This window comes from Bufo gargarizans, chromosome 2 (genome assembly GCF_014858855.1).
Source record: "Bufo gargarizans isolate SCDJY-AF-19 chromosome 2, ASM1485885v1, whole genome shotgun sequence".
Lineage (NCBI taxonomy): Eukaryota > Metazoa > Chordata > Amphibia > Anura > Bufonidae > Bufo > Bufo gargarizans.
Genome location: NC_058081.1, coordinates 648,018,768 through 648,034,241, shown reverse-complemented (window position 1 = coordinate 648,034,241; position 15,474 = coordinate 648,018,768). Strand labels below are relative to the sequence as shown.

At 41.5% G+C, this 15,474-nt stretch overlaps 1 protein-coding gene across 1 annotated transcript; it reads right to left on the bottom strand.

Moving 5' to 3' along the window:
- Window positions 1–1,577: 1,577 nt before the first annotated feature.
- LOC122926254 (olfactomedin-4-like) lies at window positions 1,578–14,297 on the bottom strand. The gene is made up of 5 exons (XM_044277628.1): window positions 14,241–14,297; window positions 12,316–12,465; window positions 6,408–6,620; window positions 6,088–6,253; window positions 1,578–2,401 (listed from the first exon to the last, which is right to left on the bottom strand). The coding sequence occupies exons 1-5, from the start codon at window positions 14,295–14,297 to the stop codon at window positions 1,578–1,580; spliced, it is 1,410 nt and encodes a 469-aa protein (XP_044133563.1).
- Between the last annotated feature and the right edge of the window lie 1,177 nt (window positions 14,298–15,474).

Below are 15,474 nucleotides of genomic sequence, written 5' to 3'. Positions count from 1 at the left end.
CATAACTGGCTAAAAATCATTTTTTCAATTGCCATTTATTAAAAATATTGAGCTGTTCTGTCACAATGGGTTAACTGTTTTTATAGCTGTGTGACTGGTACTTTGACTTTGTGCCCCATAAACACATATTTAAGCCAGATTCTTATCATTAACATAATAACTGAGCTATAATGAGTGTTTATAATTTCATAGAGCAGATATAAGGAGTTTGTCAGCTCCTGGTGTGACGGAAAAGACAGAAAATCCAAAGGGTAATATTAGAGCAACTCAACTCTGTACAGAAAAAGGGCTCCATATTTTTAATAAAGACCAATTTAAAAAAATATATTTTTAGCTCAAAATGACTACAATGCAATTATTTAATAAAAATTGCCCCTGAAAGTGTACATAGCCTTTAAAGAAAACCCTACAAATTCGTAGAATTATTTCTGCCTTCATCTATGGCATATTTACTCAATATGAATTCAATGGAGACTGTTAATATCTCAATGCAGTGATTTCCCTCTAAATGCGGCCACTCCCTTTTTAAAAATGTTTGATGTAATTTATGCACAAAGTGGTTACCATTGGGATGGCAGAATTCCCTTTTAAAATCCTGCATTCCTATCTTGTTCTCTATTTTAGTCCAGGACTGCATTCACAGTTCTGCTGGGTCGCTTGGAAACAATAAGAGTATGGTCAGATACATTCCCTATAAGCCGTGTTATGCCCCCATGATGCTATGGGACATCTAGTTTTCCAGATTCCACATTACTGAACGTTAACTATAGTGATGCAGATACTTTCTAGAATGCAAGTGACCAGTGCAAACTCTTTGAAGGCACGTAGGTTATCCTTGGAGATTTGGTATCTACAGTGTGTAGAATTACAAATTGCAATTTAGGATCTGTAAAGTAGCTGCAAAGTGACTTTGCAAATGCTTCTGTAAATTAATTCCATGTAAAAAATTAAAAAATGTTGAAAGGCAAACTCACAATTTGAATGTTAAACGTTAAGCTTTAAGGACAGATGAAAAAATAATCATAAGATTCATAATTCAGTGTTCATTCAGGCAGAAATCCTATCTTTCCAAGGACAATCTTAAAGGCTATGCCCACCTGCATTTCATTTTTTTTTTCTCCTCCAATACATTAAAAATAAAAAAAAATAAAGCAGCTTTGCAAATCTTAATTAAAAATATCCTACCTTTTTTTGTATACAGCCACAATCCTTGCTAACAGACTGACAAATCTTGTGCGGTCTGATCCTTCAGTGATATTCAGTTCTCGCTGTACCTTGCTGTTCATGATTCAAACATACATTTGGTGGATCAGCAAGAAATAGGGGGCAGCTAGAAGGAATTATCACTGCAGGATCAGACTACGCAGGGTCTGTTGTCTGTTACCATGGAGACACATTTAGGGTTTGTTGATTCTAATAGGAATATTTGTTGATTTTGTACAATTAGGACAGGATTGGCCATCGTCCTGGTTTCACTGGATCATAAGGGGCACTTGATGGTTTCATTGTTGTCCTAGTGGGAGATATGGAAAACCTACTCTGTTATGAACACTCTGTGGCGATGTGGACTCATAGGGTTATATTTCGGTTTTATCTTTCTGAGGATTGTTAAAAGTGAGGGCATAGTTGACTAAGTAGCCATCATTGTACATGTAGAGATTATGATCATTGGGATTATAGGACAAACTCTGCACAATAGCCATTGGTTTTTCCAAGGGAATACTAAAATACCCTTCCTTCTCAGTTTTGGTATCATACATGTAAAATATCTCTTCTTGTTTTGTGCTGATGGCTCTAGTAGCGTACAAGACACCACACACCATGAATGCGTTGGTGACTGCTGGTTTGTACTGGCCAGTGGTCCAGGTCTGTTTTACTGCAAGAGATATTGGATCTATTTTACTGATAACAATGTTTCCAGCATTTGCTACAGTTGAATAAATTGCCCATAGGTCTTCTTCATCACCGGCCATGTCAATGTCTTGGTACGCTGAGGATGAGTAGGAGAACTGATTGTTGTAAGCAGCATTAGGGAGAGTTACTGAGAGTTCCACTTTATTGGTCTGTGGATTGTATCTGCATATGCTTTTACTGTTGTAGCAATTAAAGTACATTGTTTTATTAAACATGATCATTCCACCACCTTGTCCATAACTTCCACTTGGGAAGCTTCTATCAAGGGAATATTTATAGATCAGAAGATCGCTGTATGTAATGTAGGTACGTAAAGTGGTCATTGCCCGTTCATTTGTACTGAGAGGAGCCACCCAGTGAACATCCTGATCAGCTCCTGCTAGTGAATCTCTTCCCCATCCTCCATATCTGTAGCTCGATCCTAGATAGTTCAGTTGCACTACAAATGGTTTACTGATACCACTAATCGATCCATGTTGACAGGTACCTGCACAATAAGAAAAGCAAATGTATTTGTGGCCACACAACACAAGTAAGGCGGCATTCCCATAGTGCTTGAGGCCTTCTCAAGGCTTTCCATCAGGGGTGTATTCATCTGAATACCCAAAAATGGTATTCAGACGTATACAGCGATGGGTATATTGACTTTAGTAGACTAACCAGAGTTAAAAGGATTCCTGTTTGGACTCCGTTTGACCTGTTTTCAGTTCCTCTCAGTCAACAGTGATACAAAGAGGGTTTCGGTCGGCACTCAGAGGTCAGCGGTGCATGTGGCGTGGTTATAACTATATTTGTGAACAATAAGAGTAACTAGCTAATTGAAGATAGCAACCACACTATTCTGTCCGGCAAAAATGCAGAAAGTAGGTCAAACTGAGTCCAAAGGTACCAAAGTGGTCACAGTATAGTCTGAATAACTCTTTCTGGTATTCAAAAATATACCTTAAAAAAAAAAGCCTTGCAGAGGGCATAAGGGCTATGTAAATATAGCTTAACATGTCCGCATGTCCTAACTTCAGCGGTATACAAGTACAGTTGAATACAATGGTGAAGCAGGACACAGTGATGTTATCACGCCTGCTGAGCCGAGCCACAGGCAGTGCAGACCGGAGGCCAATGCAGTCCAACTCTGCACCATTCATTGTGGGAATGTGGCTTAAATAAGTATTCAGTTTAGAGATAAGGGGAAATCACAGTGTATGGGGGCACTTAAAGGGGTTACCCAAGAGTAAGACAGACCTCCCAGAGTGGCCAGCCCGCAGTGGAGATCATGCTGGTCCTCGTCAGTGGGTTAGCTGTGCAATGCTCCAGGATGGCTCTTCCTTTACTTGCCACGCTGAGATCAACATCCATCGACAAGAGAACATGTGACTGCTGCATCACATGACCAATTTTCATGACTAGGGTTGAGCGAATTGGGTTCGGTTGCTGTATCCCAACCCGATTCTTTTAAAAACTTCGTTAAGAATATGGACTCTGTCCTACTTTAAAATCCATTGCCTCTGCGGAGGTCTTTCCGATATTTTAGCAAATATTGCGAGACTTACTTCGTCTCACCTCTATCAAGTCACTTTGTTTATTCACATAAATTAGTGTATCAAAATACGAAGCTGAACTTGGCTTTGTAAATGAGGCACGAAGCCGAGTTCGGCTTAGTATTATGATACAGTAATTTATGTGAATAAACAAAGTGACACATGATAGAGGCGAAGTAAGTCTTGCGATATTTGCTGAAGCTTCAGAAAGACCTCTGCGGAGGCCATACTTTTTACAGTAGGACAGAGCCAATATTTTTAACAAAGTTTTTAAAAGAATACGGCAATCCAAAACCGATTTGCTTAACCATATTCTTGACAGTGCACTAATTAGCAGACCTCTCAGACTGTTGAGACTTACCTGATCTCCTGTGCTGTGTCCCAGATCCGCTGCCTGCCTTAGGTCCCTCCAGGTAAACATCCAGTCTGATGCTGCGGCAGACAATCACTGGCCTTCACCGGTGATCTGCTTCCCTTGAGTCATGTGACCATTTGACATGATGTAAGGAGAGCAAGGGCCAGTGATTGGCTGCAGCGGCATCAAACAGGAAGTTTACACTAAGGCACCATAGAACGAGCCGGGATCTAGTGCTGGGGATCAGGTAAGTATGATCAACAATGTGGGTCCTGCCATCCGGAGAGGTCCGGAAATTAGGGAACAGCCCTTTAATATGTGTTATAGTGTGTCTGGTGGTGTATGCTTTGGGTTTAGGACAATTTGTGGGGTCACCCTTTTCACACAGTGAGTGCTTCTCTTAGGTTGAGCCATGTTGTCATTCGTATGCTTTACTTCTCGCTGCAGATTTCAGCTGTACCCTCCTTTTCACTGCACCGGCCCTAGGGAGCTACTGCCCGGGGGAGATCAATGTGATAAATCTTCTAGTTGGGGGCCACTATCACTCCAATCCAATGCTCCTCAAGGGGCTCTCTGAACATTGACTGGAGAAGTAAGTCTACCTACAAGGATGCTCTGTTAAAAGAAACTGGCTTCCCTTTCGGTGATGTCTTTGCACCTTTGATCTGTGATATTTATATACGCCTGGTATAGGCTGCTCACCGGTATCTGTATTAACCTGCCCTTATAGAGAGGTTTTTTATGGCAACTGGATGCAAAGGTGCCCAGTTACTATATTTTTTGCTGCCATAAGGTATTGGCAGGGACACTAAAGTCAGGGCTGTGTCTTCCACGTCATCCTGTGGTGCAGCTTTTGGAAAATTTAGGCTTTATTCATTGTAATACTCATTCCAATCTACAAGGAATACTTAATATTCATCAGCTGTGGAATACCACCTCCATCCTCCAGCCACTGATTAATTAGCAGCTTTATCCCTATGTCCACTAATAAGGAGAAAGCTGTCAATTGAGCAGTTGGAGGGTGGGGAAAGCCTTCATCTCATCAATACAGAGGACTCCTTCCTCACAGTGCTGTAGGTGTCACAAAAGCTATACCACAGGTAGACATAACGGACCTGAATTTGGTGTACCTGCCTCTACTTTATGCTGCCCTCAAAGAAGGCTTTATAGATGTGGCAATAAAGCAGGCATAGGAAAACAGGCTAAGGATGGATCCAGTGGCTTAACTAGAACTGACTGGGCCCCACAGCAAATTTTTGAATGGGCCCCCCAACAGTGTCAGATTGGGTTACCTAGGGCCCACCAGTAAAATTTATTTGGGGGGCCCACCATACGGATATATTCAAATATAATAATTAATCTAACAAGTTTTTTATATGAACATAGGCTGGTGGAGGTGATGTACATTGAATATATGTATGTAGTGCAGTAAATCTAATGTGTTATGTGCCACTTGTGCAGTGGTTGGGAGACTAGGGTCCCACCTTGCTCAGGGGCCCACTGGGGGATTAACCTGTTCCTCTGTTGGCCAGTCCAATCCCGGCCCCCAACCCCTAGCAACCCTTACTCCTGCAGCTAGGCAAGATAGCTCTCTCAGAGCAGGACGGGCAGTCGCTCTGTTCGTTTCCGACACTTATATACTATATGTCATGTTACTTTATATAGTGCCACTGTATATAATGTCATTGTATAATACTGTTGAGAGGACCCTGACTATAAAATGCTTCAGTCCTCTGGGGTGGGCCCCTTCTGAAGTTTGGGCATCGTAGCAACCTCTTCCCCTGCTTCCACAATAGCTAAACCCCTGGATGGATTGCTACTCATGGCCCAGTGCTTTTGCCCTGTGATTGGTGATATCACACAGGGCATATCATTTATCACTACTGAAAGGAGCAACACTAGCTTTGATGACTTGGACAAGTGGAGCTTGCATCCTTGATCCCAATACTTTATGTCTGAAACTATCAGAAGGCAGCAGCACTGGGTTAATTCCATAATTCATTGATTGGGCAATGTTGTGTTGGCACTGTATGATACACTGTGTCACTGCATTATTTGGGCTCTGAAGGCACACCGTAAGGCAGACATATTGTAGAAGGTACATCACGGTGGACCATGCAGTAATTAGTCACGATAACTCCAAAAAGTTCATAAATTATCATTTATACAGGAAGACTTATTTGGGAGGCATCTCAGGGTGGCTTGTTTTTCCTAGGGAAACAGTTTTATGTTTTGTCCTGGTGATTGAAGACATTTAACCAAGAAAATTTTGTTTTGACATACCATTATACATTGGAGGAACTGGAGGGTAAGGTGTTGGCTTTGTTGTCTGGTTCTTTTCACAATCTTCAAGGCGTTTCTTCAGTGCTGCAATTTCTCTTCTGATTACCATGACATTATTCTTGTCGTAGACCTCCAGCTGGTTCACCATGATGGAAATGTTGCGGATCTAAAACAACATAATGACAAAATGGCGGGTTGGTCTATGGAAAACGTTAATTATAAGATTACAAGAATAAGTTACTGAGGAATCCATCTGGTTGCTTGTGAGCATATCTAATCACAATTCATAATAAAGAAATAAATGGTAGGCTTTGTCTTACCTCCAGGTACAAAGCTTCCACTAGAACATTAGTACCGTCTATTGAAGATTTCAGCTGCAGTATCAAAGCCTCCATTTCTCTGATCTCCAACTTCAGCAGCTCAAACTCCAGCTCAGTGTATGAGAGACCTCCAGTCTCCATCTCCTCCACACGTTTGGTCAGGTTAGCCAGACGCTCAGTGTAACTATTCAGTGTACTCTCATACTGGTGGATCTATGAGAATATTGGAAGTCTGTTTAATTTCAGTCAAATACAAAGCAAAAACTGAGACAGTACAGTAGAAATTAGTACAGTACATGCAGTACTGGTAGTGAGCAATACAGTGCAGGTAACATAGGCATAAATCTGCATAATTTATGAACTACAGGTAAGCAGTGGTACATAGTGTTGAGCGCGAATATACGAATAACGAATTTTAATCTCGGATATCAGCACTTCGAGAATTTGCGAATATTTAGAATATAGTGCTATATAGTCGTAATGACGAATATTCTGCATTTTTTTCTATCTGAACACATGATTCCTCCCTGCTTCTTGCTTGTGGGCGAATGACATCATTGGCCCACAAGCAAGAAGCAGGGAGCAATCATGTGTTCACTTCAGATGGAAGAAAATGACGAATATTCTAAAAAACGAATATATAGAACTACATTCTACAGTACTATATATTCATTTTTGACCCACGCCTGTTTTGAGCACGCAATATTCGCATATTCGATTTCCGCGTAAAAAAAAAAGAATATATGACGAATATTCCACAAAATATTTGCGAAATATCACAAATTCGAATATGACCCCTGCCACTCATCAGTAATGGTACAGTACATGTTGTACCGATAGATAGGGATACAGCATATGTACTGGAGGCGGAGTGGAGCAGTAGAGTCCTTTGGTATATGTCAGTACAGTACATGTAGTACAAGCAGAGAGTATAGTACAAGTAGCACAATTTAAGAGCAGTAAAGTAAGGCTGGACTAGAGAGAAGCCTGAAGGGGAGGATGACATAAAGAGGGTTTCAGGGAGTGCAGTAAGCCCTTGAGAAGCCAGAGCAGAGGATAAGAGTGGTAGTAGTTCTGACTGCAAGATTAGTGTCACAGTGGTTTCCCTCCGGCCTTTGCTCCCTGGGCCGGTCCAGTGAGAGGAGTGTGCGCCCTTTCTTCCATCTGGGCACCTTCTGTCGTTGGGGTCCCTGTCTGATGTATGCATGGGGTGCCGTTAATATTAAGTGGTGTGTAAAAGCCAGCATGTTGTGATGTAACAGTAACCAGGCCAGTCTAAAAAAAGAAGAAAATTCTCTCTTTATTATGGGAGTTGTAGTATATCCAACAACAGGGAAGTAGTCTCATCTGTGCATAGTGCCGCTCCTTTCCCGGACAGCAATGTATACCTTTTGGCAAGGATATATTTTATGGCCCTTGTATACACTTTCTTGCTAAAGTCTCTCTCAGTAAAATCTTTAACTGGCGAATGTACCCTGGGCATTTATGCTGCAATTTGTACTGCGGTGAGCAGGTCCAACTGACTTTGCTTGGTCAAACCATGTCATTCGCTTGGATAGTGGGCAATAAGTTTAGCACAAAGTAATCTGGGCCAGAGCAGCCCCAGTATTTTCTCCTGCCATTCACGCTGCTGAGAAAGGTCTTTAAATATTTCAGGTAGACCTTTTACGAGTGAGCCAGTAGGAGCCATCACTTGCACTTGTTGTAAAGGGCAATGGTTGTGGAACAACTAACAACTGTGCCAACTAAGAGCTTTGACTTTGAGTACTGGTAGTCCCCTGGTTTTCACCCTTTAACCCATATACAGGGATCTAGACTTCACTGCAGGGGAACCACTAGGTCACTACCTCTTGGAATAGTCCTGGTGTAGTTCTCAGCTGACCCATGGGGGTCAGATACACTGGTGAGAAGGGATCAGGCAATAATCATAGTCAGGAAATAGGGAAAGATGAGGCCAGGCAGAGTTTGTGTGATTCTGTGAGGCAGGCCTAAAAAGGGTCAGAATGATAGACAGGCTAAGGTCAGTAACAGGCAGAAGTATGGTACACGGGCAGATGATTAGAATAACACACCTTCACTCGTAAGACTAGCAAGGTAGGAACCTAATCTCAGGCACCTCTCCCTTGGGAAAGATTGGCTTGAGTATAGACAGCTATCCAGCTATTGGATGGCAAAGATGAGAGAGTGTATTTAAGTTCCACACTTATATAGACCTGCTATATTCTGATGAACTTTAGACTTTAGCATCAAGCTGCCCTCAATAGGGCTCACAATCTAAGTAGAGTGGACTGGCTCTTTAAGAGTCGAGGAGCGCACTTTTGCCCAGTGAAGACAGGAAGACAGTCTGCAGTGGGGGACAAAGGACTCAGACGGCTGTCCCCACTGCTGGAAGGACAAAAGCTGGGTGAGTGATCAAGCGCCCATGCCCGCCCCGTATAGTGGGGTGGCAGGGGCATGGAGTGCCTTTTATGATAGAACAGTGAAGTACATGTAGTACAGGCAGAGAGCAGTATAGTACATGGAGTATAGGTAGTACAGATAGAAATCAGTATAGTACACAGTTTAGGCACAGAGCAGAGACAGATAAAACGGTACAGACAGTTCTGACAGAGTACACTAAAGTTATGCCAGATACCCCCTTTAAGCTATGCTTGTGTCTGCAACTGCAATGTACATTTATATAAGGTTTTTACCAGGGTGAAATTATCTGCAGTACCCAAAAACTCTAAGCGTATGGCCACATGGTAAGGTTTCTGCCTGCAGTTTTAGAAGCCAAAGCCATGAGTGAATTCAAAAAGAGTAGAGGTTGTATCGCCCCTTTATACGTTCTCTCTTTTTATGCTCCACTTCTGAGTTTGGCTTTAAAACTGCATGGAGAAACCTGACCATATGGCTGCAACCTAAAATAGAGATTAATGGAAGGTTGGTTTTGCATTTCCCTACATGATGTGATATCTAAGCTTGGAATGTTATGTGAAGCCGAAAAAGACACGGGTGCCTTATGTCAAAAGCTAGGCATGGAGGCCAGATAAAATTTAGGTGAAGTTTTTGGATTTCGGCTCTTCAGATGAGCTACACTAAGATGTGACCTAATTACTGACACGTCAATTTTTTCTCACTTTTTCATCTTCACAGTTCAGAGGCCATATATTTTTGTTTTCCCCTAGATGCATAACAGCTTGTTTTTTTGCAGGACAATTTGTATTTTTAACTGCATAATTTGGGGTACATACAACTACATATATACAACTACAACTAATGTATTGTAGAACTTTAAAAAAATGTTGGAGTGTTAGCATAAGAAAGAACAGTAATTTAATTGCATTATTATTATTTTTTACGGAGTTCCCTATACTGTATAAATTACATAATCTGTTAAAGTAGTTCTCCTGGAATTAAGAAAATTAAAATACTTGAATATTACTTTATTGTAAATGCATTCCCAAATATCTTTTATTAGTTATAATGGCTTGTTTTGTCTGGGGAGCAATCATTAGTAGAAATAAAATGGCCGCTGTCCTATTAGTACACGCAAAACCTGTCCTAATCACTCAGCAGAACAAGTTACTTCAGAACACTAAGCTAAAGACCTGCCTCATCCTCCTATCTGCTCTGCTTGTCAGGGATTATGATCCTGAATACAGCTGATAAGATCTTCAGCTGAATCTCTGTAGGAATGGAGTCCATGAGGAGACATGAAGTACAAAGAGGACAGACTGTGCTAATGGAGACTGCATACAAGAGCTGGAGCTCGCTAGCCACGTCCCCACCTCCTCTCTGTACTTCATGTCTACTCATGAACTCCCTTCCCAAGAGATTCAGCTGAACATCTTATCAGCTGTATTCAGGATCATAATCCCTGACAGGCAGAGCAGAGAGGAGGAGGAGGCAGTGCTTTACCTCAGTATTCTGAAGTAACTTGTCCTCCTGTGTGATTAGGACAGGTTGTGTACCAATAGGACGGTGGCCATTTTATTCCCCCTGTTGATTGCTCCCTAGGCAAAAAGAGGTATTATAACTAATGGAAAGTATTTGGGAATATATTTATAATAAAGTAATATTTAAGTATTTTAATTTTCTTAATTTCTGGAGGAACCCTTTAAAAAAACAAAAACAGTGCACATAGAGCAGTAGTGTTAGGTAAAAGTGGGGAGGAGAGAAACTAGTCCCACTCAACTGATGTTGTTGTGCTGGGCACACACCAGCAGGCTCAGACTGGCCCACAGGGGAACAGGTGAATCCACTGGTAGGCCACGGAACAAAGTGGGCCCCTAGTTCCCCACCTCCTGCACAAGTAGCACATGGCACATTAGACTGACTAACCTACTTGTAGATAGGGAGCATTCAGCGCCTCAACCAGCCTATGTTCATATAAAAAAATTGAGTAGGTTAACAGACTGCCCAGGTTATTATTATAGAAGCATCTATTGTGTGAGTGCCTTCTAGCTACAGAGGGGTGCCAGACAGTTTTCGTCTTTCCCCTGCATCTTGTAGCGTCTTACTGCTGCCGCTGTATGAGCAGGTAACAGTGGGCCCACAGAATAATATTTACAGGTGGGCCCTAGGCACCCCAGTCCGACACTGCACAACACCCCAAAAGACCTTGAGAAATTGCTGCAGTGGTGTCTGCAGCCTGGTGGTTCCGCCGACATGATGTCCGGAGAGCAATGCAGATAAGCGTAGAAAAAAGGAAACTTGACTTGGCCCTAGCCAATGATGGATTCAGAAAGCTGGAGTCTCTTCCATATGTTTATTAACCATGTACAAATGACACGTTTCGAGACTGGACTAGTTCCTTCATCAGGTATTACACATAATGGGCCAGATTTATCATATAATGTGCTCCATATTTACTCAGTATTTGTGACTTTGTCCTCGGCACTTGAGGAAAAAGTTTTGCGCAAGTGCCATCTCTCCGCCGACCTCGCCACTTTCCCTAAATGGGGACATTTATCTTCCACAACAGTTTTCTGGCATAAAAGAACACTGAAATCTACGCCATTAGTTCAGGAGCACAGACTGCAGAATCTTGCACCTTATTTATGATGAGGTGTACATGTCGTCATAAATCAGGTGAAGTATTCGGCAGCGTGCCTGATTATCATAGACCTGCGTACACTGCTGGGCTATGATAAATCTGGCCTGATGTGTACCTGATGAAGGGGCTACCTGATAAAGGGACTAGTCCTGTCCCGAAACATGTAATTTGTATATGATTCATAAATATATGGAAGAGATGCCAACTTTCTGAATCCATCACTGAGTAGCGGCAATTCAAGGTTCCTTTTTTTCAATGTTTATCTGTACAAAGGACTTATGGTAACTCTATCATTAAGTTATATAATGGACTTGTTGGTAAGTGAAAAATGGTAATCTGTGTTTTTCAGTGATTTAAAAAAAAAACTTTTACAAATTTTTTTACTTTTTTAAAATTAATTTTCTATGCCCTACCAAGAGAACTGAACGTGTGATCTTCTGATACACTTGAATAGTTCTGGATTTCAGTGTACTAACATTATGCATTTTTGACCCTGCCAATGGAAGGACATGATAGACATCCGTATTTGAAAAGGCCCGTGGCTTCCATAACAACCCCTCGGCACCCAGTGATTGCATCAATGAAGGGAGGTCATGAGGTGACAAAGGGAGCCCCCTGTCTCTCTCTAACCACTTAGTTCCCATGGTCAGCATAGGGGGTTAAGCTGTAATACTCTTATCCCAACAGGGAGAGCAGGGTGCTAGCTGTATAATACAACCGGCACCCGGAAAAGATGGTGTGGCACATGGAATTTTGTTGGTTTTGGATCAGAAGCCATACCTCAGATACTCGTCTCAATAATTAGACAATATTGTCTAGGAGCAGATTCCATGGTCACTGTTATGAGTTATTTCAGTCATGCTTCTTTACCTTAGTGATTTGCTGTTCAACAGTGATGGCCATGTTCTGGTTGGACATCTCCAGCATCTCAAAACGATCTGCAGGAAAGGTAGAGTCTGGGAGGACAACAGAACAATGACAGATCCCCAGCTCATCCAGAGATCCAGTGAAGTTTTGAATCTGTTGAGACAAAACAAATTTGTTTAAGAAGAAACTTTTATTTCACTGAATATGACATTTAAAAATTTTGGTAAAATGCTAGAAATAACAAATAAAAGCGTTAGAATAAGCAACCAAAAAGATTAAGCAAGCAAGATTATCAGAGGTGCAGAGGCTGCCATTGCTTCCATGACCTGGAGAGCAAGGAGGCCTTAAACCCTAAACTCAAGGCTCCATATGGGTGAATTCATATGTGGCTAAGGAGTGAAAGTCAATTAGATTCAATTGAAAGGATTTGCTTTGGAGGCAACCGCATAGATTTCTGGTGGCCCCATTCAGATGAATAGGGAAGTCCCAGAAATGACTGCAGCATATCTGTCTCATGTAGACATTGGCTTTCAGAGTAGCTACTTACATGTGGCACTATAGAGACAGGTTTTTTTGCTTCTGGAGGAAAGCTAATTTTGCATACTTTTCCTAGCAAGCGTTGCTTTTAGGACACCTTACACCAGTTGGTTGTAAGGAGAAACAGTATCTTCTAAAAACCATCGATAGCTAAAACACATTCAGATACAGTGTCTATGTAGATGCTGTAACTTGGAACCAATGAGGATGGAGATACGTGTTGGGCATAATAAGCAAAAGTTTTTTTAATTACAATAACCCTAAGGGTCAGCTTTCTGTATGAAGTTTTGGAAGAGGACAAGTTTTATCTGTCCATTATACTTTCTCTCCTATTATGATCCACTCCTGATTTTGGCTTCCAAAAAATCATGCAGAAAGCCAACTGTGTGGCTGTACCCTAAAACTCCCTCTAAAATATAGAGGAGAAATAATTTTGAAAGTTAGGCTTTATGAGGGACCATTTTCAGCGATTTATTGTTTGCCCGGGTTCCTCTGATGTATTACTACTTTTTTTTAGCAGGCAAATGATGATATCACTGATCTCAGCCCTCATGGCAGCAAATATATGCCCCATTTATCAAATATGCAGTATATTAGACATACAATTGAGCAGGTTTGTCAACCTAAATTTGTATTTTTTCTGGAAAAATGTATCCAAAACTCCTGGACAGCCAACATTTTCATGGCCAAATTGGAAAACTATAATAAACTGTAACGGATATACAGTAAGTAATACACATCGGTAGGCCAGATACTAATACTGAACATGTTACTGGCATTTAACGTGAGCCTAGGGCCCTTTTCTTCCGTTCCACGGCTCCGCAAAACAAATAAAACATGTCCTATACTTGTCAGTAAAAATCGGGACGTGGCCCCATTCAAGTCAATGGGTCTGAAAAAATACGGAATGCAATCCGACATGCTGCACTGTCTGCAAAAAAAAACTAATCCGCATTTTTGCGGACAGCATACGGCCGTCTGAATAAGCCTTTAAAATGCTGAGAATTACAATCAAAATAACCTGCTCAAGTACCACCAACCTCAATAAAAAATTAAAAAAACACGGACACGTCAAATTTTTTTCATGGACACTGGAAAAAAAAAGTTCCATATTTTGACAGACTGTCCAGGAATTTCTGGACTGTTGGCAAAGCTGCAATCCGGGTAGGGTAAACGTTAGACGATTTTATAAAACGCATTTCTTTTTGAACCTGAAAGAAAGAGCATTAAAATAACTATTAAAAGTTTTTAGGGTTTGTAGGTTGAGAGATGTTATCGTAATGGGAATATAGCTTTTAATATTTGTACGTTTTGTATGTAGTAATACTGAAAAAATAACTTGGCACACGATGCACCAAAAGTAATAGGAACTACCTTCCAGTAGAACTTACCAAGCTGGCTGCATGATTCTGGCCGATGCCAAGGAGCAAAATGAAGATGGTGAACATGATGTCCTTCTTGCCTTCTATACCGCCTGCTAGTGGTCACCCTCTATATATACTCTGATGTGTACACTCCACCCCTCCCACTTGGCAATAAATAAACCAGAGACCAATGATAAATGATTGGGGAAGAAATATAACACGAGCTGCGGCTATCTGCCCAATGACAAGCAGATATGTTTTTGAATTATTATGACTGGTCTCATTACACTTATCGGTTTTAAAGCATCACTATACTTAAAAAAAAAAAATCATATGTCATAGTGACATATTAGGCTACTTTCACACTGGCGTTTCTGGGTCCACCTGTGAGATCCGTTTCAGGGATCTCACAAGTGGCCCAAAATGGATCAGTTCAGCCCCAATGCATTCTGAATGGATAAGGATCCATTCAGAATGCATCAATTTGGCTGCGTTTGGTCTCCGTTGCGTTTCTTAGATGGTCACTAAAACACAGCTTGCAGCGTTTTGGTGACCGTCTGACTATGCGAAGCCAAACGGATCCGTCCTGACTTACAATGTAAGTTAATGGGGACGATCCGTTTTTCACTGACAACTACATGGCACAATAGAAAACGGATCCGTCCCCCATTGACTTTTAATGTAAATCTGAGGCCCCTACTGATCGTTAGAATGAGGGTGACATTGGCACATGGCTAAAGTCAGCCAGTTTAATAATCATGTTCCTGACGGCAGAAGCCCATTAAAGGGGTTGTGTCACTTCAGCAAATAGCATTTATCATGAAGAGAAAGTTAATACAAGCCACTTACTAATGTATTGTGATTGTCCATATTGCTTCCTTTGCTGGCTGGATTCATTTTTCTATCACATTATACACTGCTTGTTTCCATACCTACGACCACCCTGCAATCCATCAGAGGTGGTCGTGCTTGCACACTATAGTAAAAGGCACCTGTCTGTGTGTGTGCTCCCATGGTCCAAGCCACTAGAGAGGCCGGCGCTTTTTCCTATTGTAACCAAGCACGACCACCGCTGATGGATTGCAGGGTGGTCGTAGCTATGCAAACGAGCAGTGTACAATATGATGGAAAAATTAATCCAGCCAGCAAAGGGAGCAATATGGACAATCACAATACATTAGTAGGTGCCTTGTATTCACTTTCTCTACATGATAAATGCAACTTACTGAAGTGAGACAACCCCTTTAAGATCACAGTTCAG

What these genes read in the sequence shown, in the direction of transcription:
- LOC122926254 (XM_044277628.1), bottom strand. Translation starts at nt 14,297, where the DNA reads ATGTTCACCATCTTCATTTTGCTCCTTGGCATCGGCCAGAATCATGCA. An exon ending in TTGAACAGCAAATCACTAAG is followed by an intron (nt 6,621 to 12,315) that starts GTAAAGAAGCAT and finishes ATATTCTCATAG; the next exon opens with ATCCACCAGTATGAGAGTAC. An exon ending in AGTTCCTCCAATGTATAATG is followed by an intron (nt 2,402 to 6,087) that starts GTATGTCAAAAC and finishes CTTATTGTGCAG; the next exon opens with GTACCTGTCAACATGGATCG.